Source organism: Meleagris gallopavo, chromosome 1 (assembly GCF_000146605.3).
Source record: "Meleagris gallopavo isolate NT-WF06-2002-E0010 breed Aviagen turkey brand Nicholas breeding stock chromosome 1, Turkey_5.1, whole genome shotgun sequence".
Classification (NCBI taxonomy): Eukaryota; Metazoa; Chordata; class Aves; order Galliformes; family Phasianidae; genus Meleagris; species Meleagris gallopavo.
This window is the reverse complement of record NC_015011.2, coordinates 54,939,603-54,951,248: the sequence shown is the minus strand read 5'-3', so window position 1 is coordinate 54,951,248 and position 11,646 is coordinate 54,939,603. Positions and strand designations below refer to the sequence as shown.

The 11,646-nt window shown below is 37.8% G+C and overlaps 2 protein-coding genes across 2 annotated transcripts; one reads left to right on the top strand and one right to left on the bottom strand.

The window, feature by feature from the left end:
- Positions 1-50: 50 nt before the first annotated feature.
- On the top strand, positions 51-4,690 carry LOC104911581 (cholinephosphotransferase 1-like). The gene is made up of 3 exons (XM_010713071.3): positions 51-609; positions 993-1,103; positions 3,945-4,690. Exons 1-3 carry the CDS (start codon positions 493-495, stop codon positions 3,987-3,989), a joined length of 273 nt encoding a protein of 90 aa, XP_010711373.1. The 5' UTR covers positions 51-492; the 3' UTR covers positions 3,990-4,690.
- On the bottom strand, positions 3,959-11,640 carry SYCP3 (synaptonemal complex protein 3). Its single transcript, XM_010713082.3, has 6 exons — positions 11,100-11,640; positions 9,092-9,209; positions 8,454-8,553; positions 6,767-6,865; positions 4,159-4,263; positions 3,959-4,024 (listed from the first exon to the last, which is right to left on the bottom strand). The coding sequence occupies exons 1-6, from the start codon at positions 11,116-11,118 to the stop codon at positions 3,971-3,973; spliced, it is 495 nt and encodes a 164-aa protein (XP_010711384.1). The 5' UTR covers positions 11,119-11,640; the 3' UTR covers positions 3,959-3,970.
- Between the last annotated feature and the right edge of the window lie 6 nt (positions 11,641-11,646).

Here is an 11,646-nt window from a genome sequence, read left to right as displayed (position 1 = left end):
ACAAACACAAAAACCTGTTCAATTTATTGGTTAGAACTTTCAGTTTTGCTGAGCTTACTCCTAGAACTAAGCCTTAGTTTACACACTGACTTGAACATCGGAAAAGCAGTCCCTCAAGCCTTGCTAATTGCTTGAGTACATAGGGATAGATGTGACTAAAAAGAGCACAGAAGATCATGTGTTATATTTCCTATGTAATAGTAAAAAAACAAACACCACCAGGACTTGATTCAAATAGCTGATATCACAGATTGATGTGCTGTATATTGATTGAGCAACCTGCAGAGAGGTTACTTAGCCCTTGAGAAGGAAACTGTGAGAGATCAGTAGGCTCTTGACCTGCCTGCTGAGTGCTTTCCAGAGGGCCCTTCAAAGAGGCTGGTGAAAGGTAAGGATGCTGTTCTTTCTCCTGAAGTGGAGGCTTTGTGGTAGTTACAGTGATCTCACAGTAGTGCCTTTTGTGGTTTGTTTTTTCTTAAATAGGTGGCTCACATGACAAAAAGTGAAATCAGTCTTCAAGACACTGCATTTATTGGACCAGGACTTATCTTTTTAGACCAGTACTTCAGTAGTTTCATTGATGAATATGTTGTCCTATGGATAGCATTGGTAAGCATTCTGCTTTATGCTTTTGATGTGGCATATATAAAGGAATGGATCGAGAACTGTCTCCATTATTCCACTCTGCCATTTCAGATTTGCTCAGTTTCACCTGTCATTGTGGAAAGAGTGCCAGGATACTGCATAACCATATGTTTTGGGAGCTAACTGGCTTTCTTTCCTTAAAAAAGAGATCTGAAAGTAAAATTATGGATCTCTTTTTTATAATTCTGCTTTAATTCAGGTGGTTTGTTTAATGTTACTCTAACTACAAACTATGCAATGTATATCAAACTTTATAAAATTTGATATATTCTGATTAAAACTGAATTTATAGCAGGGACAATTTTGTGAAATATGTTTTTAACCTGTTCTGTTTTGTTCTTTTTAAGTTCATATCCTTGTTTGATATGCTGAGATATGCCACTGGTGTATGCCTACAGATTGCTGCTCATCTTCATATACATGTCTTCCGAATTTCATCTCATCAAGCTCCTGAACAGGTTCAGAACCATAATGACTGATTAAATAGGTCAAGGAGAAAATAAACAGTTAGCAGAATGCTGAACGAAGCAGCCCCTCTGAGAAAACAGATTAAGCTTTTCAGTAAACTAGTTTCATGAGAAAACAGCTCATGGTATCCCAGAAAGTACCAGATGCTAGAGTTATTAAATACAAAGCCATGCAGATTCTATTTCTGTGTTTTAGACACCATAGCTGTTACTTCATACCATAACTGTCACATTTGAAACTTTTGTTGTCTCCTGTTAAGTACTCTTAATTATGTACTTCTGGTCTCAGACTGTAAGCTGCAAACCGAGGTGCTACAAAACAGAATTATTTTTTCCTAGAGCAAGTGACTGATTTTCTAACATTAGTTTCTGAAGTATTCTACTGTGAAGTGGTAGTCAGAGGTCACAATGGATACAGTACTGCATTGTCAAGACTGGTAAAAATGAGGGATCCTTGAGGTAAAACTAGTAATCTGCTTTGATACTTCTAAAGAACAAGATAGTGCACCAGTAAGATGGAGGAAATAGAGGAAAATTTGTTCTCTATTTCAAGATACTGTTGTCAGTGCCTTTAGGATTCATGCATTCTCTAGTATGTTACTGTTACTAAACACAGTCGTAGCTTAGAGGTTGTTTTTCTAATGGCAGTTTCTGCTTTTGTGATTATAATAAGGTTTGCCTCAATGTACCCATAATCTAGGCTGTGGGCAGCTGGGTACTGGAGGACTGTAGCTTCACCTACCCTAATTTTTATCTGTGAAACTGTGTAAGTCAAATGATTAAGTTCCTTGAACTTTAATGTCTGTTAGACTGTGACAATGCAACACACTCGAATATGACAATGCAACCTACCTGTGTGTAACTAATTCCCTCTGAAGTATGTTTGCTGTTGCTTGTATTAATTTCCGTTGTAATCTAATTTATCTTGTTACTGTCACCGTACTTTACCCAAACAAAACTATAAGGAACTAAAACCTATGTATAGTAAAACTCTACAAAATAGAAGGTCAGTCCTAATATCAGCCTTTTTTCTTTTCATTAGTGAAAAGATGAATTAAGTAGCTTACTGTCTGTACTAGCAAATTACAATTTGCACACAAAACCTAAATGCTCAAGCTCCTTTAAAGAGGTAATACATTAATATTATTTTTGTGAGAAGCTGCTGAATGTACATGTTGTCACTTTTACTTGCTGCCATGTAGCTGAGCTTTACGTTCATAAAGGTGTTACTGAATTGTATAATAAAGAATGCTATTATCTGTTGCAAAAATATTACACTGCAGCTTCCTAGCTGCTGAATTCAGAAAGCCTGCCTGAGAAATAGGACAGAAAATACTGTGCAACGTGTTCCCAAGACCTCAAAAATGTAGTATAGTACTAGGTATAAATAGTTATTAAGTTATGGTAGAGCTAAGGAAGTGGCAGAAAACAAGTGCAGAAGTCGTTTGGAAAGCCAGAAACAAGAGGTAATGGCAACAAGTAATCCAGTATAGAAGAGTGGAAGCAAAACATGTTAACTGTATTGCATAGCATCATCTAATTATCCTTAAAGGACAGAGGCTGAACACCACAGCTAAAATTAGCATTGCTAGTTATCTGATACTCACCATGGACCCCATACTACCTCATGCATCATTCTAGCAATGTAATTTCTGTGTTTGCTCTGTCCCTGAGTGCCATCTGACACAAAACAAGACAGCTCCATACAGGCTACTTGCTCAATTTCAGCTGCAACCTACAAACTGAATTTTCTGTAAATTAGCTATCACTGATCTGGCTCCTAGCACTGATGAGCAGTCATCAGATACGTTGGTTCTGAACTAAAAATCCTAGTTAGCTGCAGATAAGAAGCTGTACGGTCTGGTTTTGAAATACATTGTTTTAAACTAATCAGATCTGCTTGTGTGGGTGGTTTTTGTGTTATCTACTATTACATAAAACCTAACACATATTTTAGGAACTACCTAATTTGTAAGAGTGGATGTTCAAGCGTAATGACGTTCTGAAAAACAAACTACATGCAAGCTAGGCTGGCTGTTTTAATTTATAATCATTGGCTGTAATGAGATGCATAAATGAAAAATGCTTTATTCTTAAAATGGACCTCCCTGAACTGCTAATCATTTGAAACTGCAAAAATTAATATTCCATTTCAAGTAAGCGAGCTGCATTACCTCAGCAGAGGTGTGCAAAAATATATAACCCAAAATGCATGCAGTAATATTCAGTTACGCTTACTTGAGCAGATGTCCTGTAAAGCTGTGGTACTAAGCTCATTGTTCAATTAAAGAAATCTGCTTTTTGGACAAGTTACAGCAGTCGATACATCTCTTATTGGTAAAAAGAAATCACAGTGGCCTGACAGAAGACCTCATGTTTCATTTACCATAACATACATCATTAAGCCACCTTTCATAATCTGTGAACTTTACTGACAGGTCTGGAGGCTGTATGTTGAAACTATGAAAGTCTCGAAGCTGTGGCTTTTGTAAAAGGCTTCTATTTGCAGTGTACCCAGATTTGTTAAGTTACTATACAAAACTTCATTTTTTTTTTTTTCCATTCATTTTACCTGTTGTTTCAATTGAGCATTATAAAAAGTGAAGCAATCGAACAGTCCACTGCTAATGAAAGTGAATATTAATTGGGCACACCACAATTGGTTATAGGTTTGTTCCCCTTAATAACAAATTTACTAATATACCCTCTTACAACATTATCAGACACAAGATTAGAACAATCCATTAAAGTATTTAATAGGAACTTTAAAACACTTAAATCTTAAGATAAGTTCTTTATGGCTAACGCCTATACTTGTATCGTGTTACTTAGGTACAAGTTGTTTCTCCATTGAGCCATCAGAATAACATGGACTGAAGAGACTTGCGAACAGTTGCCATCTCCTGCTGTTGCTGTTACAAGAAAAGGAGATTATTCTGAACAGATGCCATACCAATGATTCCTTAATCTAATTAAATGAATGTCTAATGACTTCTTATAGAATGTTCTATTTTTGTATTTAACAAAGTTCTTTATAACTACTTACAGTGTCCATCATAATCTTCTTCTGTAGCATAGCCATTTCTTTGCGAAGTTCATTTTGTGCGCCAGCTAGAAGAGTTTCATTGTTTTTCTCTAGGTCTTCCATGCTCTGAAGTTAAGGATAATCTTAATTCAGAACTGCTCAATATCAAAAGTACAATTTAAAAACAGACAATCCATTATTCAGATTACAGTTTGATTTTTATAGCAGTAGTAGTCACTGATAATTACACATGAATTTTGTCATGAACTTGGAAAAGAAAATTGTATAGGACTCCAATCTACACCGCTGCTTAAACAACACATACCCTGTGACAAAAACAGTCCTTTCCACTCAGCATCTGCCAGGTGTAAGCTACTATCCTGCATTTCAATAAAGATGAGAATTCTACAAGTCTAGACATACCTGTCAGGAAGTATGGGGTGGTACAGTTTGATATCATGACAACCTTGGAGACCTGAAGCAACAACTACAGAAAATGTTATGTTTCCTCCTCTTTGCACATTTCACTCTAAATAAACTAAGGTAAGGCTCACTGGTTATCTTCCCTTTTGCTCATATAGTTTGCCTAACTGAATGCACATTGCTGCATTTTCCTTGACTTGTACTTAAAGTTAAGCATATTTGAGGCTTGACTTTTACCTTTTGATCTTCTCTGAGGAGAGAAACTGCAGGTTTTTTTGTTTTTTTTTAATCTTTGCTGAAGATGTTTTGACCTTTTAAAATGGTTATTGTTTATTAACATCTCTGTAATGCCCTATAATGTAAACTTCAACTATCAAAGAGTTGCTCTGTTTCAAATTTATTTGTCAAAGCTGCCTGACGTGAAAAAACATACCATAATAAGCAAATTTCAAAACAGGACAGTTAGGAAAGGAAGACAACTGGGACTGTTCAGCCTGCAGAAGAGGAGCTCTAGGGGAGCTCATCAGACTCTATATGTAACTGAGAAGGATGGAGAAGACAGAGCCAGGCTTTTTCGAGTGGCATCCAGAGACAGGTTAGTAGGCTACAGGCTGGCACACAAGAGGTACCCCCCTCTCAACATCAGGAGGGACTTCTTCACTGACAGGGTGACTGAGCAATGAAACAGGTTGTCCAGAGGGGCTCTGGAGTTACCATCTTTAGAGATAATCAAAAGACTCTTAAGTAGTCTTGTTAGATCAGCTGCTGGTTAGACCAGATGACTTTCAGCAATTGTCTTTTTTATTAAAAACCAAATTTGGAGTAACAGTACTCAGTCATTTTTTGTTTGCTGTCTAGCATGTCAGCCACTTTTTTAAAAAAGGCTGATAATTATTTATGTGTTTAAAATACAGCACGTTATGTCAGCAGTGTCGAAAATTATATTTGTAGGGAATGCTAGCAAATGCAAAAGCTATTCATAAATCAACAGGAAAGTTAAACTGGGCTGAACAAGCCCAGCTCCCTCAGCCAGTCCTCTCCTGCAAAGACAGGACGAGGAAGCTGGGCTTGTTCAGCCTGGAGAAAGAAGGCTGCAGGGTGACCTCATTGCAGCCTTTCAGAACTAGAGGGAGCCTATAAATAGGAGGGGAATCAACTCGTTGAAAGGGTTGATAACTGCAGGACAAGGGGAAATGGTTTTAAGTTGAGGGAAGGAAGATTTAGGTTGGATGTCAGGGGGAAATTCTTTACAGAGAGAGTGGTGAGGTGCTGGAACAGGCTGCCCAGAGAGGTTGTGGATGCCCCATCTCTGGAGGTGTTCAAGACCAGGTTGGAAGGGGCCCGGGCAGCCTGGTCTAGTATTAAATGGGGAGGGTGGTGGCCCTGCATGTGGCAGGGGGGGTTGGAGATTCATGATCCTTGAGGTCCCTTCCAACCCTGGCCATTCTGTGATTCTGTGATGAAACAAGACTGAGCGGAGACCATCCTGCGAGACCTATTTGCACCAAAAGCCATTATTTGTCAGATTCTTCAAGTTAGTTTCTGAGTAAATATTTACCTTTTTGTACCAGCTTATAGGAAGGAAAACCCTTTCAAATCAGTGTTGGTTAGGGATCAAAGAGGAAAAGGAAGCAGTAAGAAAAACAACAATAATTACGTAATTTTAAAAGAATTACAAGTCATTTGTGGGCATTTTCCTTGCAAGAAGCAGCAGCAGCTAGAAAGGTTCACGAGAAGAAAAAAAAAGCAACCTGACATCAAATTCTCATGGAGAATGCATGTGCCAGCAGTATTAGAAGCAGTAAATTACAGCATAAAATGTTAATTTTATGACTGACTTTCACTTATGGCTGACTTCAACTTTTTTCAACACGTACAAAAAACTTGAGGGACTGCTGAGACAGAATCCTGATGATTTGACTAATATATATAAAGTTTTGGGTTAGAAAGCATGCTTTGAGGTTCTACTTAAATATTTGAAACAGGAAAGCCCATCAGACCCCTGCAAGAAAACACTTAACTAAAGCATTTATATACAGGCACAGTGTGTGTATGTATTTAGAAAGAACAACTCATATTTTTAAACAAATAAGGAAAGAGAACTAATTAGCATGAAGACAAGAATTACACAAAGACTGGATTACTACAGCTTTCCTAAGTGATGTGATTAGGATCAGCTGTCTTCTAAAATGAAAACTTACTGTACCTTTAAGAATTGCTCATACAGTTGCTTAATAGTTTTCAGTCTCTGACTTTGAACTATTCTTGCCTGTTGAAAAACTTTTTGTTGCTGACGAAACATATTCTGAAGCAGAAACAAAAAGAAAAAAAAAATAATGCTGTTAGTTGACCAAAAGTACTCTGACAGCAGCACTGGTCATCATTTATCAGAATGAAAAGATTGTACCTTCACTGATAATCTGGGTCATAGAATTGAGATACCTGCCTGGACAGTTATCCTTGTTCTTATTAATAAAAGGACTAAAGATTGGATTAAGCCTTGAACTGTCACCTGCAGGCCTTTCCAAAAGGAAGTCTGTGGCATCCTATGAGAACAGCTGGCCAACACAGTATTTGAGAGTATTCCAGGGAGGTGTGCTGAACTTGCAAACACAGTGGGGGTACAAATTCACCAATAGCATGTGATTGCATTCCACTGTCTCCTTTAATCATGAAATTCTCATAGATTTACTGCATGGAGACATATTTTTAAGCAATGTATGCTTAGATACGCTTTCCTGTACTCCTTTGTTCTTCCCAAGCAAAGTCTGTGCAGGCTCAGAATCAGCACATCAGTTTCTTCACTGAAATCACCTCAGCTTTTCTCAAGCCATACGAAGCTTAGGGCTTCATTTATTCCCATTCATAAACTTGCAATAAAGTACTTCACTTTTCTTCACTTTGAAATATATTCTCAAATTTATTGAGCCACCAAAGCTGAATGAAATTCTGAAGAGTTACGTGTTTGTCTGAACTGCATACAGTATTTTCACATCTCTACATGTTTGGGTGACCTAGCTATATTAGTATTCCATATCATGACATCATAGAATCACTGAGGTTGGAAAAGACCTTAATGATCATCTAGTCCAACCACAACCTAACCATACTACTCTAACATCCCTCTGCTAAATCATGTCCCTGAGCACCACATCCAAACAGTTTTTAAACACATCCAGGGATGGTGACTCAACCACCTCCCTGTGGAGCCTATTCCAGTGTTAAACAACCCTTTCTGTAAAGAAGTGTTTCCTAATATCCAAGCTAAATTTACCCTGGCACAACTTCAGGCCGTTTCCCCTTGTCCTGTCACCAGTGAGAAGATATCAACCCTGCTCTTGTTGTAGGCACCTTTCAGGTATTGGGAGAGAGCCTCCTTTTCCCCAGACTAAACAGCCCCAGTTCCTTCAGTCCCTCCTCATAGGGCATATTCTCCAAGCCCCTCACAAGCCTTGTGAAGCCTCACGTGTCAGGCTATTGGGTGTAGAGGCATAGTACACTGTACAGTTGTGTTTCCTACTCTCATGCTCTCTAGCAGTCTCACATGAGTTCTGATTCTCCAAGAGGAAGATACACTACACTTCCCAAGGGCCTCCACATGATCTACAATTCTGGGTGATGGGGGTGACATGGCTTCCTGGTTCTGGCAGTGCAGCGAGCAGCAGCGCGGTCATAGCCTTCCTTTCTCTCCCATTTGAGAGATTAATTGTAACTCTCCTTCTTATCATCATCTTACATTCTTTTACCATTTGTAGTAAATTTGTTATCTCTCCTTAATCGGGTGATTTTTCTTTCCTTCTCCCCAAAAGGGTGCCCCTGTCCTGTTGCGCTTGAAACTGTGACACTGGGGGTCAATAATACACTGTGAAACACATCCCATGTTGGAAACGCACCGCTAGTTTTTCTTCCTGTTCCTCTGCTTTCTGCACATCTGCATCCCACTGCTGAAATACAGTCAGGAACTGCTGGGAGAACTCATGATTGAGCTTCTGCCTATAAGCAGATGTTGGCTGTAAGTACTACAAACACTCTGAAGAATGACAAGGAAAGATAAAGGTTCTACATGCATGGAATAGGAGCTAGCATGAATTTATTAAAAAAAAAAAAAAAAGGCTATTTTGAATCTGTCCCTAACTGAACACCATGTTTTAGAAAAATAAAAAAGGAACACTCACACATAAGTACTTATTATACATATAGTGAGACAGCACTGATAGATGAAACAGATCAAAACAAACAAACAACAAAATTTTCTCAGCAGAATTGTCAGCATTTTACAGATTTACTGTTCTAACCAAATTACAGATCGTGGCATTAACAAGCTTATAATGAAAAAAAAATCATTAGCTCATTCTTTAGTTCATGATGCTGTAGTCTTTCTATGTAAACAATATTTGGTTAACACAAGCTTCAAATATATAAAACCAAAAAGACAGCTGCAAGTCTTACAGTTTTTCCATCTCATTTTTTCCAATTTGCTCTGCTTATAGTATCAGACATCACAGGTCTCAAAACCAAGGGTAAATGTTACCTCTGCTCCTGCTGTGTCTTCCAAACATGTTCAATCTTCTGGTTACTGGTTTTGAGTGAGGCTTTTGTATACATTTCTAATCTTTTCCTCTTGGCTAAGAGAGCTTTGTTAATGTCAGCTAGAATCAAAGAATAGTTAGAAGTTAAGCATACCTGGACGCACAGAACATTTTATTAAAGATGCTGATGACTTTATGCTTTGGAAAAGCAAATGAGGTGTGTTCTAACAGAAAGAAGCTCACATGATCTGGGCTCGTGTCTGCTGCCCAGAAATTAGGAATTTTCTCCACCTGCTGCTGGCACATGTATGAGGGCTGCTTCTCTATACCCCCCCATAGACCCTACCTTACACCAGGCCTCTAGAGCAGCAACTGGACATCACCTCTTCTCCTCATTTATTTCACTATTCAATTAGCTTAACACTTCCAGGCCTCCCACTAATTCAGCAAGGCCAATGCTTTTTAGATTTTTCTCAAGAAAGAACACTGGCTCAAATGTTTTAAGAGTAATATCCAAGCAAATCGCCCAGATTTCAGAAATAAGAGATTGTGTGGGATTACTGCCACTGTCAACATATTGAATAAATGAATGCCAAACTACTACTTATACATCAGAAAAACTCAAGTATTTTTTTAAGAAGTATTCAGGTTAATGTAAGTTAATATGTTTGTTTCATTTTAATTTACATTTGGAGATCTAAGGAACAAGTCACAGGTAGCTTAAGGTTAGCATTTAAAGCAATTGCTTTTCCTTCCTACTGTAGCCTTTGGAAAACATCTCTCTAATTTGTTGAGGCATCTGCCCCTGCTACTGCCAACCCTATTACTTTTAAGCAGATAGCATCCTCTCTTTGATCCATTTATTTTCCTTCCATCTTTTGAGTCCTGACTATAAAGCAATCCCAGCTTTTTAATATTAAACACTGAAATCCCTCTCTTGTCTATACTGCTAGATCCAAAATAGCATACTAATACGTATCTTAACTGAAAAAAAAAAAAAAACTTAATTCCTGAATTAAAGAATTCTTCAAACTCTTTCACTTTGAGATTTGCATGCAAACAACTGTGTATGTTACTTTTTATCTCATAAATGAAACTATCAACCAGATAAGTAATGCCAGCTATTAACTATCAACCAGATGAGTAATGCCAGCATTACAATGTTCTCCCTTTCTGATGCTTTTTTAGATAATTTGTATTCATTAATTCATTGCAAGAGCAATGAGCTTTTTCTCTAAGCTGTCAGTTGTCTGGAATTCAGCTCATCATTCTGAATGTTAAGTAAAGCCATCTAGGATTTCACTTGATTATGACTTAATTAAATCCACATAGGCAACACAAACAAATCCTTCCACATTACATGACCAATATTAAATACCCTCATTCTTTGGCTGTGTTAGAAACTTCTTACTCTCCTTTCTGACTGCTGAAATTCTTATTTCTACAGATTCCCAGGTCTCTAGACTTCTGCAGATGCAGTGCAGACTGCTACCTTTCTAGCTCCATTTTTATCACAGCTACAATTTACAGTCGTTCCTTATCTTGAATTTGAATTACTTTTTTTATTTAGCTGCTTCACGTTTAGATGCCCTTCATTTCCTCACTCCAGTCTTGCAATGGCCACTCTTACAACAAAAAACTGAATAAGGGCAATTGATTTTTAATTCACATTGTACATTCTCTCTGTGATATAATCACTGCCTCTCAACCACTCCTTGAAGTGGGAATTGATCATCAGAAGTACTCATGCATCTTTGCCTTCTTCCTTTGTAATGGAGTCTACACAATACTTTTCTCTCTCCTTATATGCAGCTATGCCCTTCTCTTCTATCCATCTGCTCCAGACATATTACATATTAGTTCTCATCTGCAAACTGGCTGTGGGCAGTGCTACAAACACCAGCCATTTTATTCAAATCTCAAAAGTTACCTTACAGTAATGAATTATTGCCAATTCTGTAACTTAAACATTAATTACTTTTCAATGTGTTAGAACATGAGTGTACTTACCTCCAAATCTTTCCAGCATATTCTGTACTTCACCCCTACAAAATAGTTTATGATTTTTGAGTATTTCTGAACTTTTGATTAAGACCTGATGTAAATACCTGAAACTAATTATATCGCAAGCCTTGTTACTTGTAAGCAGTGATAGAATTGCTACTGCTCCACAGTATAAAAATCAGACTTACTCTTCCTTCCCCTCCTGCAAAAAAATCTTTTAGTACTATTTCTTGGTGAAAAAGTTACTACAATCTATCACCTTCCCAATAAAGAGGCATTGGAGGCATTCAAGGCCAGGCTGGATGGCTCTGGGCAGCCTGGTCTGGTGACTGGCAACCCTGCACATAGCAGGAGGGTTGAAACTCGGTGATCATTGTGGCCCTTTTCAACCCAGGCCATTCTATGATTCTTTGATTCTATGATTAAGCATTTAAAGGGTCCTGAGTGAGAGAGGGTGATAAATAACGTTAATCATTCCCCATCCCCAAAGAAAAAGGTATGCAGAACATCAAACAAGAACAATTTCATTAAAGTTAATGTAACTGAAATTAAA

Coding starts and splice junctions, on each gene's coding strand:
- SYCP3 (XM_010713082.3), bottom strand. Junction 8,554..9,091: donor AAGACACAGCAGGAGCAGAG/GTAACATTTACC, acceptor ATCTGCTTATAG/GCAGAAGCTCAATCATGAGT. Junction 4,025..4,158: donor AGAAGATTATGATGGACACT/GTAAGTAGTTAT, acceptor TTCTTGTAACAG/CAACAGCAGGAGATGGCAAC.
- LOC104911581 (XM_010713071.3), top strand. CDS start 493: ATGACAAAAAGTGAAATCAGTCTTCAAGACACTGCATTTATTGGACCA. Junction 610..992: donor TTGTCCTATGGATAGCATTG/GTAAGCATTCTG, acceptor GTTCTTTTTAAG/TTCATATCCTTGTTTGATAT. Junction 1,104..3,944: donor CTCATCAAGCTCCTGAACAG/GTTCAGAACCAT, acceptor CGTGTTACTTAG/GTACAAGTTGTTTCTCCATT.